This window comes from Castor canadensis, chromosome 3 (assembly GCF_047511655.1).
Source record: "Castor canadensis chromosome 3, mCasCan1.hap1v2, whole genome shotgun sequence".
Lineage (NCBI taxonomy): Eukaryota > Metazoa > Chordata > Mammalia > Rodentia > Castoridae > Castor > Castor canadensis.
The window spans coordinates 32,915,044-32,926,196 of NC_133388.1; the positions used below are offsets into that span (position 1 = coordinate 32,915,044).

At 42.6% G+C, this 11,153-nt stretch overlaps 1 protein-coding gene across 2 annotated transcripts in view; it reads right to left on the reverse strand.

The window, feature by feature from the left end:
* Positions 1-11,005, reverse strand: part of Coq6 (coenzyme Q6, monooxygenase) — a 12,809-nt gene extending 1,804 nt beyond the window's left edge. The window contains exons 1-11 of one of the 2 annotated variants that reach the window (XM_020166740.2): positions 10,777-11,005; positions 6,517-6,651; positions 5,476-5,534; positions 4,656-4,779; positions 3,947-4,077; positions 3,166-3,273; positions 3,022-3,084; positions 2,487-2,594; positions 625-827; positions 430-545; positions 134-300 (exon numbers count right to left, since the gene is read on the reverse strand). In XM_020166740.2, coding sequence (XP_020022329.1) covers positions 134-300; positions 430-545; positions 625-827; positions 2,487-2,594; positions 3,022-3,084; positions 3,166-3,273; positions 3,947-4,077; positions 4,656-4,779; positions 5,476-5,534; positions 6,517-6,651; positions 10,777-10,942 — 1,380 coding nt within the window. In that variant the 5' untranslated portion in view covers positions 10,943-11,005. Of the gene's footprint in view, positions 1-133; positions 301-429; positions 546-624; positions 828-2,486; positions 2,595-3,021; positions 3,085-3,165; positions 3,274-3,946; positions 4,078-4,655; positions 4,780-5,475; positions 5,535-6,516; positions 6,652-10,677 lie in introns of both variants that reach the window. The other variant, XM_074067567.1, reaches the window with a different exon arrangement.
* Positions 11,006-11,153: the final 148 nt, after the last annotated feature.

Consider the following 11,153-nt stretch of genomic DNA (forward strand, 5'->3'; position numbering starts at 1 on the left):
CCAGTGGAAAGGAAGACATTAATAAAACATTAATAAAAATGTTACAGTCAAGAAAATTAATTCAGAGAAATTTAGAGTTGTTTGTAAGTACTTCCTCAGCAAGAATCTTGGGGAGTCATGAGTGACCTCTTACTTTGAGGGGAGTCACTGCATTAGTGGCCTGCAAACCCCATGTCCTGAGCAGCACCAATGGAGTGGCACTGGTAGAATAGAGCCTTTTTAGTAAGTCTGTAGCTGCCAGAAGAGCAGTGTTGTGACGCTGTCTTTCTGTCTCATAACCTGTGAGGTGGCTCATGGAGCCTGGAGGAAAAGAGAAAAGGTTAAATCGCTAATCCAATAATAAAGGAAGTTTCCCTCTCCTAGCAAACCAGATACATGTTAGGTCTATCCCATCTTGTGCCGAGGGCCATTTGGGGGCTCTGGTCTTACCTAAGTCTTTGCCATTGAAGGCTGCAGTACTGAGATGACGGACCAAGCTGGAGACATCTCCAAAGCCCATGTTGACACCTTGTCCTGCAAGAGGGTGGACTCTATGGGCTGCATCACTAAGAATAAAGCAGCATTCAGGCATGGCCTCCAGCAACACAGTGAGAAGGGAGAAGCCCTGCTCCAGTTTTGTCTTACCCAATGAGTGCCACCCGAGGCCGGACGTACTCAGCAGCATGTCCCAAGCCCAGAGGAAAGAGTACTCTGCTTTTGGCATCTACTCTGGCTATACTTGGGGGAAGCTGGCGAGCTGAGACCTTAGTGGGCTTCAGAAGGGTGACAGCATATTGCAATATGGTACCAGCTGAGTCTATGAAGTCTGTGTGGTTAGCATCACTCCACTGAGTAGCAGCAGTCACAAAACAAAAAAGGTGAAATTTGGTCAGTGACTAGCAGGAAATTAAAAATTCAACAAGAAAACACTTTTTATAATCAAAGCTAAGGGTAATGCTACCTGGCATGCCTGAACTGATTTTGACCATGAGTGACAAGTCCCATAAACAAATGCAAAATCGAATTTCCCAGCACTCCCCTCAAGGTTTTAGGTCAGGCTGAACTACTCCTGAGATGGCCCCTGCCGGCCTTTTCACTAATCTCTACTGTCAGTAGCCACATACCAGTTATGATGCAGCTCTTCATCTTGCTCAGGATCCCCTCTGCTTAGAATGCCCTCCCTCCTGTTTCATGGATAATACCTCAGAGCATCCAGATGTCCTCGAAACCCTCTTCTGTGCTTCCCCTTCTGTGTTCCCCCAGCATCCTATGCATACTTCTATCAGTTTACAAATAATCATTCTGTGTTAATTACAAGCTTCCTAAAGTCAGGGACTGTCTCATTTGTCTTTGTCTCCAGAGCCTGCTACATAGAAGACACTCACAATTATTGTTGAATGAATATACTACAAAGGTGCAGGGCCTATGCCAGGTCTAATGGCATTCACCATTTATTTTGGAATCCACTTCAGTATGTTCAGTTCCTTTTATTCTTATTGCTACCACACAGCAGTGGAGTTCAAATTCTTCAGTGTGAAGTTCTTAATGAGGTAGTGGAACTTGGTTAAAAACACAAGCTCTAAGGGACAGCTTGATGAATCCAGCTTTGCCACTAGTTCTGTGACCTTAGGCAAGTTCAAGTCTCTAGTACCTAGCTCAAATGTTTACTGAGTTAAATAAATATATGTAAAACTCTAACCTGCTCCTGCACAAAGGAAGCAATACTCTCAATTATTACTACTATAGATAAATGTAGTGCCTGTATTATCTATAGGATATGTCTACGCCAGAATAATTATTACCATTTGAGTACCTATAATTTATATAGCTGTGTCTCAAGCATTCTACATAAATGGTTTTTAGTTATTTCTATGATATATTTATATATAATACATATGTTTATAATAAATATATATATATGTATGTATATATATATGCATACGTATATATATATATATATATTTTGTGGTGTTGAGAACTGAGCCTCGTGGCATGCTAGGCAAAAGTTCTAAAACTGAGTTATACCCCCAGCCCAATTTTCTCATTTTTAATGTCTGTTCAGTCCTGAGAGGTGGTGATGCTATATCTATTTTTCAGGTTAACAGATAGAACCAGTATTGAACCCATATCCATCTACAAAGTTTATTCCTCATCTCTTTGCTGCAATGTGCTCGGCTCCTCTCTAGAAACACACATAATGAATCAAGTTTCGAAGGTTCAAGTACTTGGGACCCAGTAAAATTGTTCAAAATGATCAAAGTATAATAGCTTCAAAAAAGGCAATAATGACTACCACCCAGGCATCTGTTTCTGTAGCCATATCAGCAGCCCACACCCTCAGAAGGGCATTATTCCTTTTTGCATTTCCCTGTAGGTGGTCCTCCTCCACAGAATACACAGCAAGGATTATACTTGCAAAGGGGCAGCTGTTGGTTAGTCGTTACTCAGAACAACCTTTCTGTATACACTCTTACTACACACCATCAGTTGGACAAGTTGATACTCACAAAGGCAGAGTTAATGGCATCCACAAATTCCTCCTCATCCATGCTGACCAGCTCTGCTGCATGATCATGGGATGTGGACCAAACCAAGGAGCTCAAGGTGTCTGAGAGCTGTGTCAAAAGAAGAACATTAGTACCAAGGCTAAACCTCCTCTGAACTTGGGGGCTCTCAAACATAAAGGAAGGCAAGAAGGGGAAACAACACTAGCCAGGGCATACTCCCTTGAAACCAGAAAAAGGGCTGAGAGAAAGGACTTCGTGCCAGGCACCAGTGGCTCATGCCTGTAATCCTAGCTATTCAGGAGGCAGAGAGCAGGAGGATCGAGGTTTGAAGCCAGCCCCAGGTAAACAGTTTGAGAGACCCTATCTGGAAAAAACCCATCACAAAAAAGGGTTGGCAGAGTGGCTCAAGTGGTAAGAGTGCCTGCCTAGCAAGTGTGAGGCCCTGAGTTCAAACCCCAGCACTGCCAAAAAAGAAAAAGGACTTCCTAAAGAGGAATGCTGGATGCCTTTGAGCACACTGGCAGAGGACTCTTACCGGGAGCAGAGCAATAGGCCCAGAAGGAAGAAATCTCTGCCAGGCTACATTGTTTTCTGTGGCCTACAATAGAGAGGAAAGATTCTTGTGAGTAGTATCAAGTGCCTAGCAGTAGGGTCCCCAGATCGTGGCCCCAGATCTTACCTCAGATAAATGCAGAGTAGCCACAACAGCGGATTGGTCATAGTTCCAGTTAACATTCTGGATTCCAGCAGCCTGCCGTACTGCTGAGTTGTGACCATCAGCACCAATCTGCATGGAGACAAGAGCCTTCAAGTCTTACAACCTCTTTACAAATCATACTGCTCCATAATTTATCTCTTTCTCCTAAAATTTTCTCGAGTCCAACTGCTAGCAAGCCCACTGTGGCAAGAAACTTTTAATCAGGCCTGTCCTACTCATAATCCCTACAGGGATAGCCCTACAATATGGCTGACATATGGAGATACAGGCCATAGGTCAAATTCAACCAGATTCTCTTCATATTTGAAATACAGGACAGTTTCAGAACAATGCAGGTAGTGGAGCTGAATGGTGCTGATATAAATTTAGGAATGGCTGCCATGTGAAAAGGAAAACTAGTGAACAAGAGACAATAGATAAAAGCTATAGGAGAAGAATGACACTGTGACTACAGGAGAAGAATGAGAAGCAAAGAACAGTCTCATTCTGGTTCCTGGCCCTGTGTGGCCTGGATATTCTTCTATCCTTCATTTCATAAGCTAAGATGGCCCATGAGATTGCTTCTTGCACAGGATTTATAAGACCATCTGAACTTGGGCTGCCTTGAATGGGTATTAGTCGTTACTTAACCAAAACGTTTGCCTAAAGTTAATCTATGGCTTAAATCTAAAACTAAAGGCCCCAGATGAAGGGTAAGGTATACTCATGCAAGACCCCTGGCAAAATAAGAATTGTTAACTACCAATAATTTGGTCTGGAGGGTGCTTCCATCACCTAGGGTAATATGGACCCAAGGGCTGGAGTCTGCCATGGAAAATGGACCAGGCCAGGCATAGCCAACAGCTTTGCTCCTATAGAGAACTGTCACTCTGTCTGGGGAGGTCAAAAGAGAAAGAAACAAAACATTAGAAAAGTAGGCCAAAAGACTCAAGAAATATCTAAAAGTAAAGATAAACAAAGGTCCCAAGACAGCAATATCTTCTCATTTACTGTCACATAAGAAAAGCAAGATTTAGCCAGGTGCCAGTGGCTCATGCCTGTAATCTTAGCTACTCAGGAGGCAGAGATCAGGAGGATCGCAGTTTGAAGCTAGTGTGGACAAATAGTTCACAAGACTCTATCTCAAAAATACCCAACACAGAATGGCTGGTGGAGTAGCTCAAGTGGTAGAGCACCTGACGAAACAAGCATTAGGCCCTGAGTTCAAACCCTAATACCGCCAAAAAAAAAAAAAAGCAAGATTTAAAAAGTAGCTAGGGGGCTGGCGGTATGGTAGAGTGTCTACTAAGCAAGCATAAAGCCCTGAGTTCAAGCTCCAGTACTGCCAAATAAATAGTAACTTAAAAAAAAAAAAAAGTAACTGGACATTCAGTATCTGTAAAATGGATCTCTTCTTCTAGTAAGTCCTAAGCAGTTCACTTCCTAGAGAGTAAATGGAAGATGGTGCTCACCAGACACGGCCTGCAGCTGCTTAGTGAGAGCCTGCATGATGATATCATTCTCCACTATATAGCCCATGTCATCTAAATTATCCTTATCGAACATTATCAAGGCCTCTGAGCAGGCATCCCACACCTAGAAACACAAAAAGAAAGTCTGCATTAAAACCAAGGAAAAGGAAATGATTCCAATCAGAAAGAGTATTGCTTTTCCAAGTGACAGGAACAGAAAACCACAAATTGACAGCTTCTTTGGCTGAAGATATAATGTCAGAAGAAGATCCTTGAGAATGCTTCCCCTCCTGGCTGATTCCTCCCAATTCACAGAAAACCTACAGAACACGTGTGTGTCGGGGGGGGAGGGTACAGGATCTTCCACTTGCTAGGCAGGTGTTCTATCACTTGAGCCACACCCCCAGCCCTTTTTTGCTTTAGTTATTTTTATTTTTTGAATAAAGTCTCAATTTTATGCTCAGGTAGGCCTGGACCATGATCCTCCTATCTATACTTTCTGCATAGCAAAGACAACGGGCAAACGCCACTGTGCTCAACCTTTCTTTTTTTTTTTTTTTCAGGGCTTCATGCTTGCTAGGCAGGAGCTCTACCACTTGAATCACTCTGCCAGCCCTGTGCCCAGCTTTTTATTGGCTGAGATAGGGGTCTTGCAAACTTTTTTGCTCAGACTGGCCTCAATCTGTAATCCTTCCAATCTCTGCCTCCTAAGTAGATAAGATTACAGCTGTGAGCTACTATGCTCGGCCTCAGATTCTAATATCTTATCATAAGACAGACTAAGACTCATCACCAAAAGTGAAAAAGGAAAAGAAGGTACCTGCATTCGCCGGAAGGGTCTGTATCTCATGTTGCACACATGGTCCCAGGCACCAAAACCTACCAAAAAAAAGGATCTAAAAACCAGAGGAACCTCACAGGGACCTGGGCATCGGGGTTTACTTCTGTCTCTCCATTCTGTTAAGTAAGAGGTTGTTTACAGTGTTCTCCAATAACAGAAAAGACCTCCAGTTCTATCCTGTTTGGTGCTAGACAATAAGCTACTCTCCTCCCCAGTTCCACACCATACAGCATGGTAAAGGTCCCCAAGGCCAAATCACGTTAAAGTGGGGGAAATAAAAAAGGAAAACTAAACCCACGTTGTCCTTTTTCCTCATCATCTCATTAGTTATAAACACTCTAAAGATTAGCTTTTATTCTGTTAATGGCACTGAATAGATTCATTCTCTGAGGAGATATTTACTGAGCATCAACCATGTGCCAGTTACAATTTTCAGTACTGAGCTGAACATGGGATACCAAAGTCCCTGCTGTCTGCAGCTAACATTCTAGTTGGACAGACAGACAACAGAAACCAAATATATAATGTAATGTCAGGTGGTAGGAAGTGTTATGAAGAAAAATAAAGCAGTATAGTTAGGGAGTAGTGAAAGAGTTTATTTTTAGATAGGGTGGTTACAAACAGCAAAGACAAATTTGCTAACTGGTTCCATATGCATAATTTCATTGACACCCAAAAAGCATTTCACATGCAGGCTCCCTGGCTTGCCTGAGGGCTGATTTGGAATGTTGAGTGAATGTGCACAACTAGTTCATATAGATTCAGTTGACCTAGCCATACTGACCTAATCACAAATGAAGTCTACATGATAAACTCATGTCTCAAGGATGTCTTCCCCAGACGTGGGTTGACAAACAATTTGAGGATTCTTCATCTTCAATGATGCCCAAGACTAGCAAGCCCACCTCCCACTCCCCACCTACACAGACAGCTTTTTTCAAATGCTCTGGTGACTGTGCTTTGGGACACAATGGAAAGACAAGGAGAGGTTGGATCTGTGAGAGAGGGTCATCTACTTACTACTGAGAAGGGTTGCAGAACCAGAGGAAATGGAGCTGACTCTGTTGCTGTAAGTTTCTGACAATTTCTCCAGTACTTTCTTTGGACCTGCTTCTAGCAAGAGGATTTTCTTATCATGAAAGTGGATATCATATCCTAAAAAAGAAAAAAGCAACATGTTATATTACTTTAGGAAAGCCAAGAATTGCTCAGCAGGGTGTCTATAGGTATTAATGTACTGTACATTTCAAAAAGCTAGAAGAAAGGATTTTGAAAGTTTTTGTTTGCAGTACTAGAATTTGAACTCAGGGCCTCATGCTTGTACTCTGCCACTTCAGCCATATCCCTAGCCCAACTTTGAAAGTTTTTACCATTAAGAGAGAATAACTGCTTAAAGAAATGTTTAAGAATATTTAAACATTATGAAATGTAAAGGTGTATCAAAACATTACAAGGTACATCATTAATATCTACAATTTTTGTGTTTTTATGTTTTAGCTAAAAATACATTTTTTTTTAAAAATTGATATTCAATTCCTTGAATTGTAGAATACAAATTTCTTCTTTGTTTTGTTTTTTGGTGGACTGCAGTTTGAATTCAGGGCTTCACGCTTGCAAAGCAGGTGCTCTACCACTTGAGCCACACCTCCAGTCCTAGAACACAAACTTCTTAGAGGACACATAAACATAATTCATGCAGCATTCCAAGAAACAACATATTCCGTTTCAGCTGGGAGAACTGCCCCATCCACATTAAAGCTTCTCCAGACAAAAGTCACTACATAGCACATACAAAGAAACAAATAATGGCAAAATTCATAACTAGCAAATAGAATGCACCGGAAAGGAAGAATTAATTTTAAAAGACTATAGTATTTAGGGTCTGGCAGAGTGGCTCAAGTGGTAGAGTACCTGCTTAGCAAGCGTGAGGCCCTGAGTTTAAACCCCAGTACTGCCAAAAAACCCCCAAAGTTATAGTATTTAGACACAACATATTTCCAGTCTTCAGAGTATGAAGTCTCTGAAAATGACAGCTCTGGGGATGCAGCTTAGTGGTAGAGTGCTTGCCTAGCATATGCAAGGCCCTGAGTTGATCCTCAGCACCATAAAAAAAATTTTTTAAGTGCCTACAAATGTGATTGTAGAACATCTATAGTGAAAAAAAAAATGGGGTTTGTGACTTGGGTACTTTGTTACTGGTCGACTGACTGCAGCACAGATTATCCTCCTCAGTGTCTGAGACAGCTATAGAGACTAGATAAGGAAAGAGCATGTGAGTTGCTGCCAAAAAAGGAGAAATGTGTTATGATAATAAGAGAGAGAAGAAACACTAGGGGTTTTACTAAGTAATGATAAAGGAAAACCCACAAATCTTTACACCCCTTTAAAAAAAATGGTTTAGAATCTAAATGAGAGTGGCACCATTCCAACACACACTGCAGGATCTGTGACAATCAAAGTCACTCCAAAGGAACAGGCAGTATGTGAACCTCCCAGAGCAGTGAGGCCCCTCTGGCTGGGCAGCAACTCTACAGCAAGTAGGGGGTGCTGACATGCCCACACAGAAGAGACTGCCTCTAGTCCCTCAGCCCTGTGTCCCCCTGCCTCTGCCTAAGGGCAGTGCTGCACCTTATGAATCAATCCACTCAAGCTTCATCTTTGAGGCCTATTCCTCATAGTAGGCCCAGGCACCTATTCCTTCAGCACAAAACAGCTGATTGTTCCTCTGGGAGGGGCTTTCATTTCATTCTTCCTTCCTTTAGTTGTCTACAAATCTTTCTTCTTTGCTAGATTCCAAATTCCTTGAGGGCAGAAACCAGTTCTTTCCTTATGGCTATTATTTCTAGCTGCAAATGCCATAAATTCAGATACTGTATGTCAGGTGAGATGGTGAAACTAACAGGAAAAGGATTTTCGATTCCTAAATACATTATAAAATACAGTCAGGTTCCCTGATTTATTTTTTTAGCTATTTAATGTAACATGTTAGAAAAAAAATTTTTTTTAAATACTAGAGAAGCAGGTGCTGGTGGCTTATGCCTATCCTAATTACTCAGGAGGCAGAGATCAGGAGGGTCACAGTTCCAAGCCAGCCCAGCAAGACAGTGAGACCCTGTGTTAAAATACCAAGCATAAGAAAGAGCTGGAAGAGTGGCTCAAGTGGTAGAGTGACTGTTTAGCAAGTGTGAGGCCCTGAGTTCAAACCCCTGTACCACACACACACACACACACACAAAACCTACAGAACATTTACAAATAATATGAGCGGGCCTGGCAGAGTGCCACGTGACTGTGTCTCAGCTATTTGGGAGGCCTCTGAGGCAGGAGGACTGCTTGAACTCAAGAGTTGGAGGCCTCCCTAGGCAACATAATGAGACCTTATCTCAAAAAAAAAAAAAAAAAGACTCAGTACAAAAAGGATTAAAAAAATGTCATCCAAACCATATAGAACTATAAATAATGTGAGAGGGAAATATAGATGTTTCAAGCCCAAAACATAAACTAGTAAGTGTTGAAGAAGAATCAAGAAAGACCCAGTGGACTTATGGAGAAATATTAAAAGAATGCCTGAAAGCTGGAGTTGCAGCTCAAGTGGTAGAGCACCTGCTTTCCAAGCATGAATACCTGAATTCCAGCCCCAGTCTCACCAAAAAAAAGAATTATTCATATAAAAGAATACCAGGATTATTTTACTTTTAAAAACAACTAAAATAAGTGGATATTAAAATAATAAGCATGGTTGACCAGCCTTTAACTACTGACAAACAACATTCTGTGGGATACACGCTCTACGGACAAGACGAGGTGTACCACCAACCGAGGCAGGAAGTTGATTCATGCACCGTACCAGCCTAAGAGCACAGGATGAGAGGACCCACCTGAAGACAAATTGTCTCCATCACATGCTGTTCAGTTCCAACTGTTTGTCAGGAAAAAAGTAGAGGCACGCTCACTGAATATAGTGATGAAAGAGTTCTAAATCTGCTGGAACTTCCATTTTACTTTACTTTTTTTTGTGGTGCTGCGGTTTGAACTCAGGGCTTACACCTTGAGCCCACTCCACCAGCCCTTTTTATATGATGAAATTCTTCAAGATAGGATTTCGAGAACTATTTGCACTGACTAGCTTCAAACCTCGATTCTCCTGATCTTTGCCTCCTGAGTAGCTAGAATTATGCTTCCTTACTTACTTTTACTTACTCACTTGTTTATTTTAGTGATACTGGGGACTGAACTCAGAGCCTCTAGCAGCCCCAGTTTCACCAAAAAAAAGAATTATTCATATAAAAGAATACCAGTGCTCTACCATTTGAGTCACAACCCCAAGACTGCTATTTTTTATTATTATTTTTTTCCCCCTATTGGGGTTAAACTCAGGGCCTCACACTTGCTAGGCAGGGGCTCTATCTCAAATCATGCCTCCAGTCCCCGCTATTTTATTTATTTATTTTTAAATGCAATTTTATTTATTTATTCGTTTTGCCATGCTGGAGATCAAACCCCGGAATTCTTGCATGTGTACTGTGATTTTTAAGTCACTCCTGGCCAGTGGAGTGGCTCAAGCATTAAGAGCATCTGCCTAGCAAGAATGAAGTCCTGAATTAAACCCCAGTACTGCCAAAAAAAAAAAAAAATCTAAAGCAAAAATAGGAATCACTGTGTAACCCAGGCGGACCTCCAGAAATCACAATCCTGCCTTAATCTCCCAAATGCTGGGATTACAGCTGTACACTACCATTTCCGGTTTCAAAACCAATCTCTGAAAGCAACTGTAGAGTTGCTAAAAGCAACAGATTCAGGGACTAGGGGCATGGCTCAAGTGGTAGAGTGCCCTCTTAACAATCACAAGGTTCTGAGTTCAAATCCCAGTCCCACCCCCCGGAAAAAAAAAAAAAGAAAAAGGCAACATGGCAACATAATCCTAGCTACCTCTACGAATACACTAAAAAAAAAATTAAACTGTATGCCTTAAATAGGTAGAGTTTATGGTATGTGGTTTATGTCTTAAAAAAGCTGTTAAGAAAAAAAAAAAAAACCATCTAGCTCAATGCTACAACGCCTGGTGCCCTCCAACGATGGTCACAGACTAAATAATCCCGGGCAGGTGTTTCCGCAGGGGTGGAATTGACTCATAAGCCCCTCCCGCTTTTGACCCTAAGGAGCCCGAAGCAGCAAACGCACCCAGCCGGGATCAAGGACGCTCCGTCTTTGAACAAACAGCGTCGCACAGCGGCACCGCAGCCCAGTTCCCCGCCAAAATCGGTCTGGAGATGCCCTTACCCAAGGCACAGGCCATGGCAGCGCCCACCAGGCCTCCGCCCGACACCACCACATCGTACACGATGTCTGCCAAGGCGCCGGACCACCTCCGGGAGGCGACCAGCGGACTTCTGCGGGCTGCCACCGGCGCAGCACCCCACCGCCTCATACCTAGCCAGGCCGCCATGGTGCAGACCTGCCCCTTACTGGGACCCCGGCCAAGACCTGCCTGGAGTAGTGCTTCCGGAGCAGAGTCCGCCAATCTCACGCCGCATGCTCAGAACCGGAACTAAAACTCGCAATGGAAACAAACCAATCAGTAAACGATCCTTGCTTCCTTGGGCGGGATGACGTGGAAGGATGCCCTGAGAGCCAATCAGAGGCCAAATCTGGAAAGG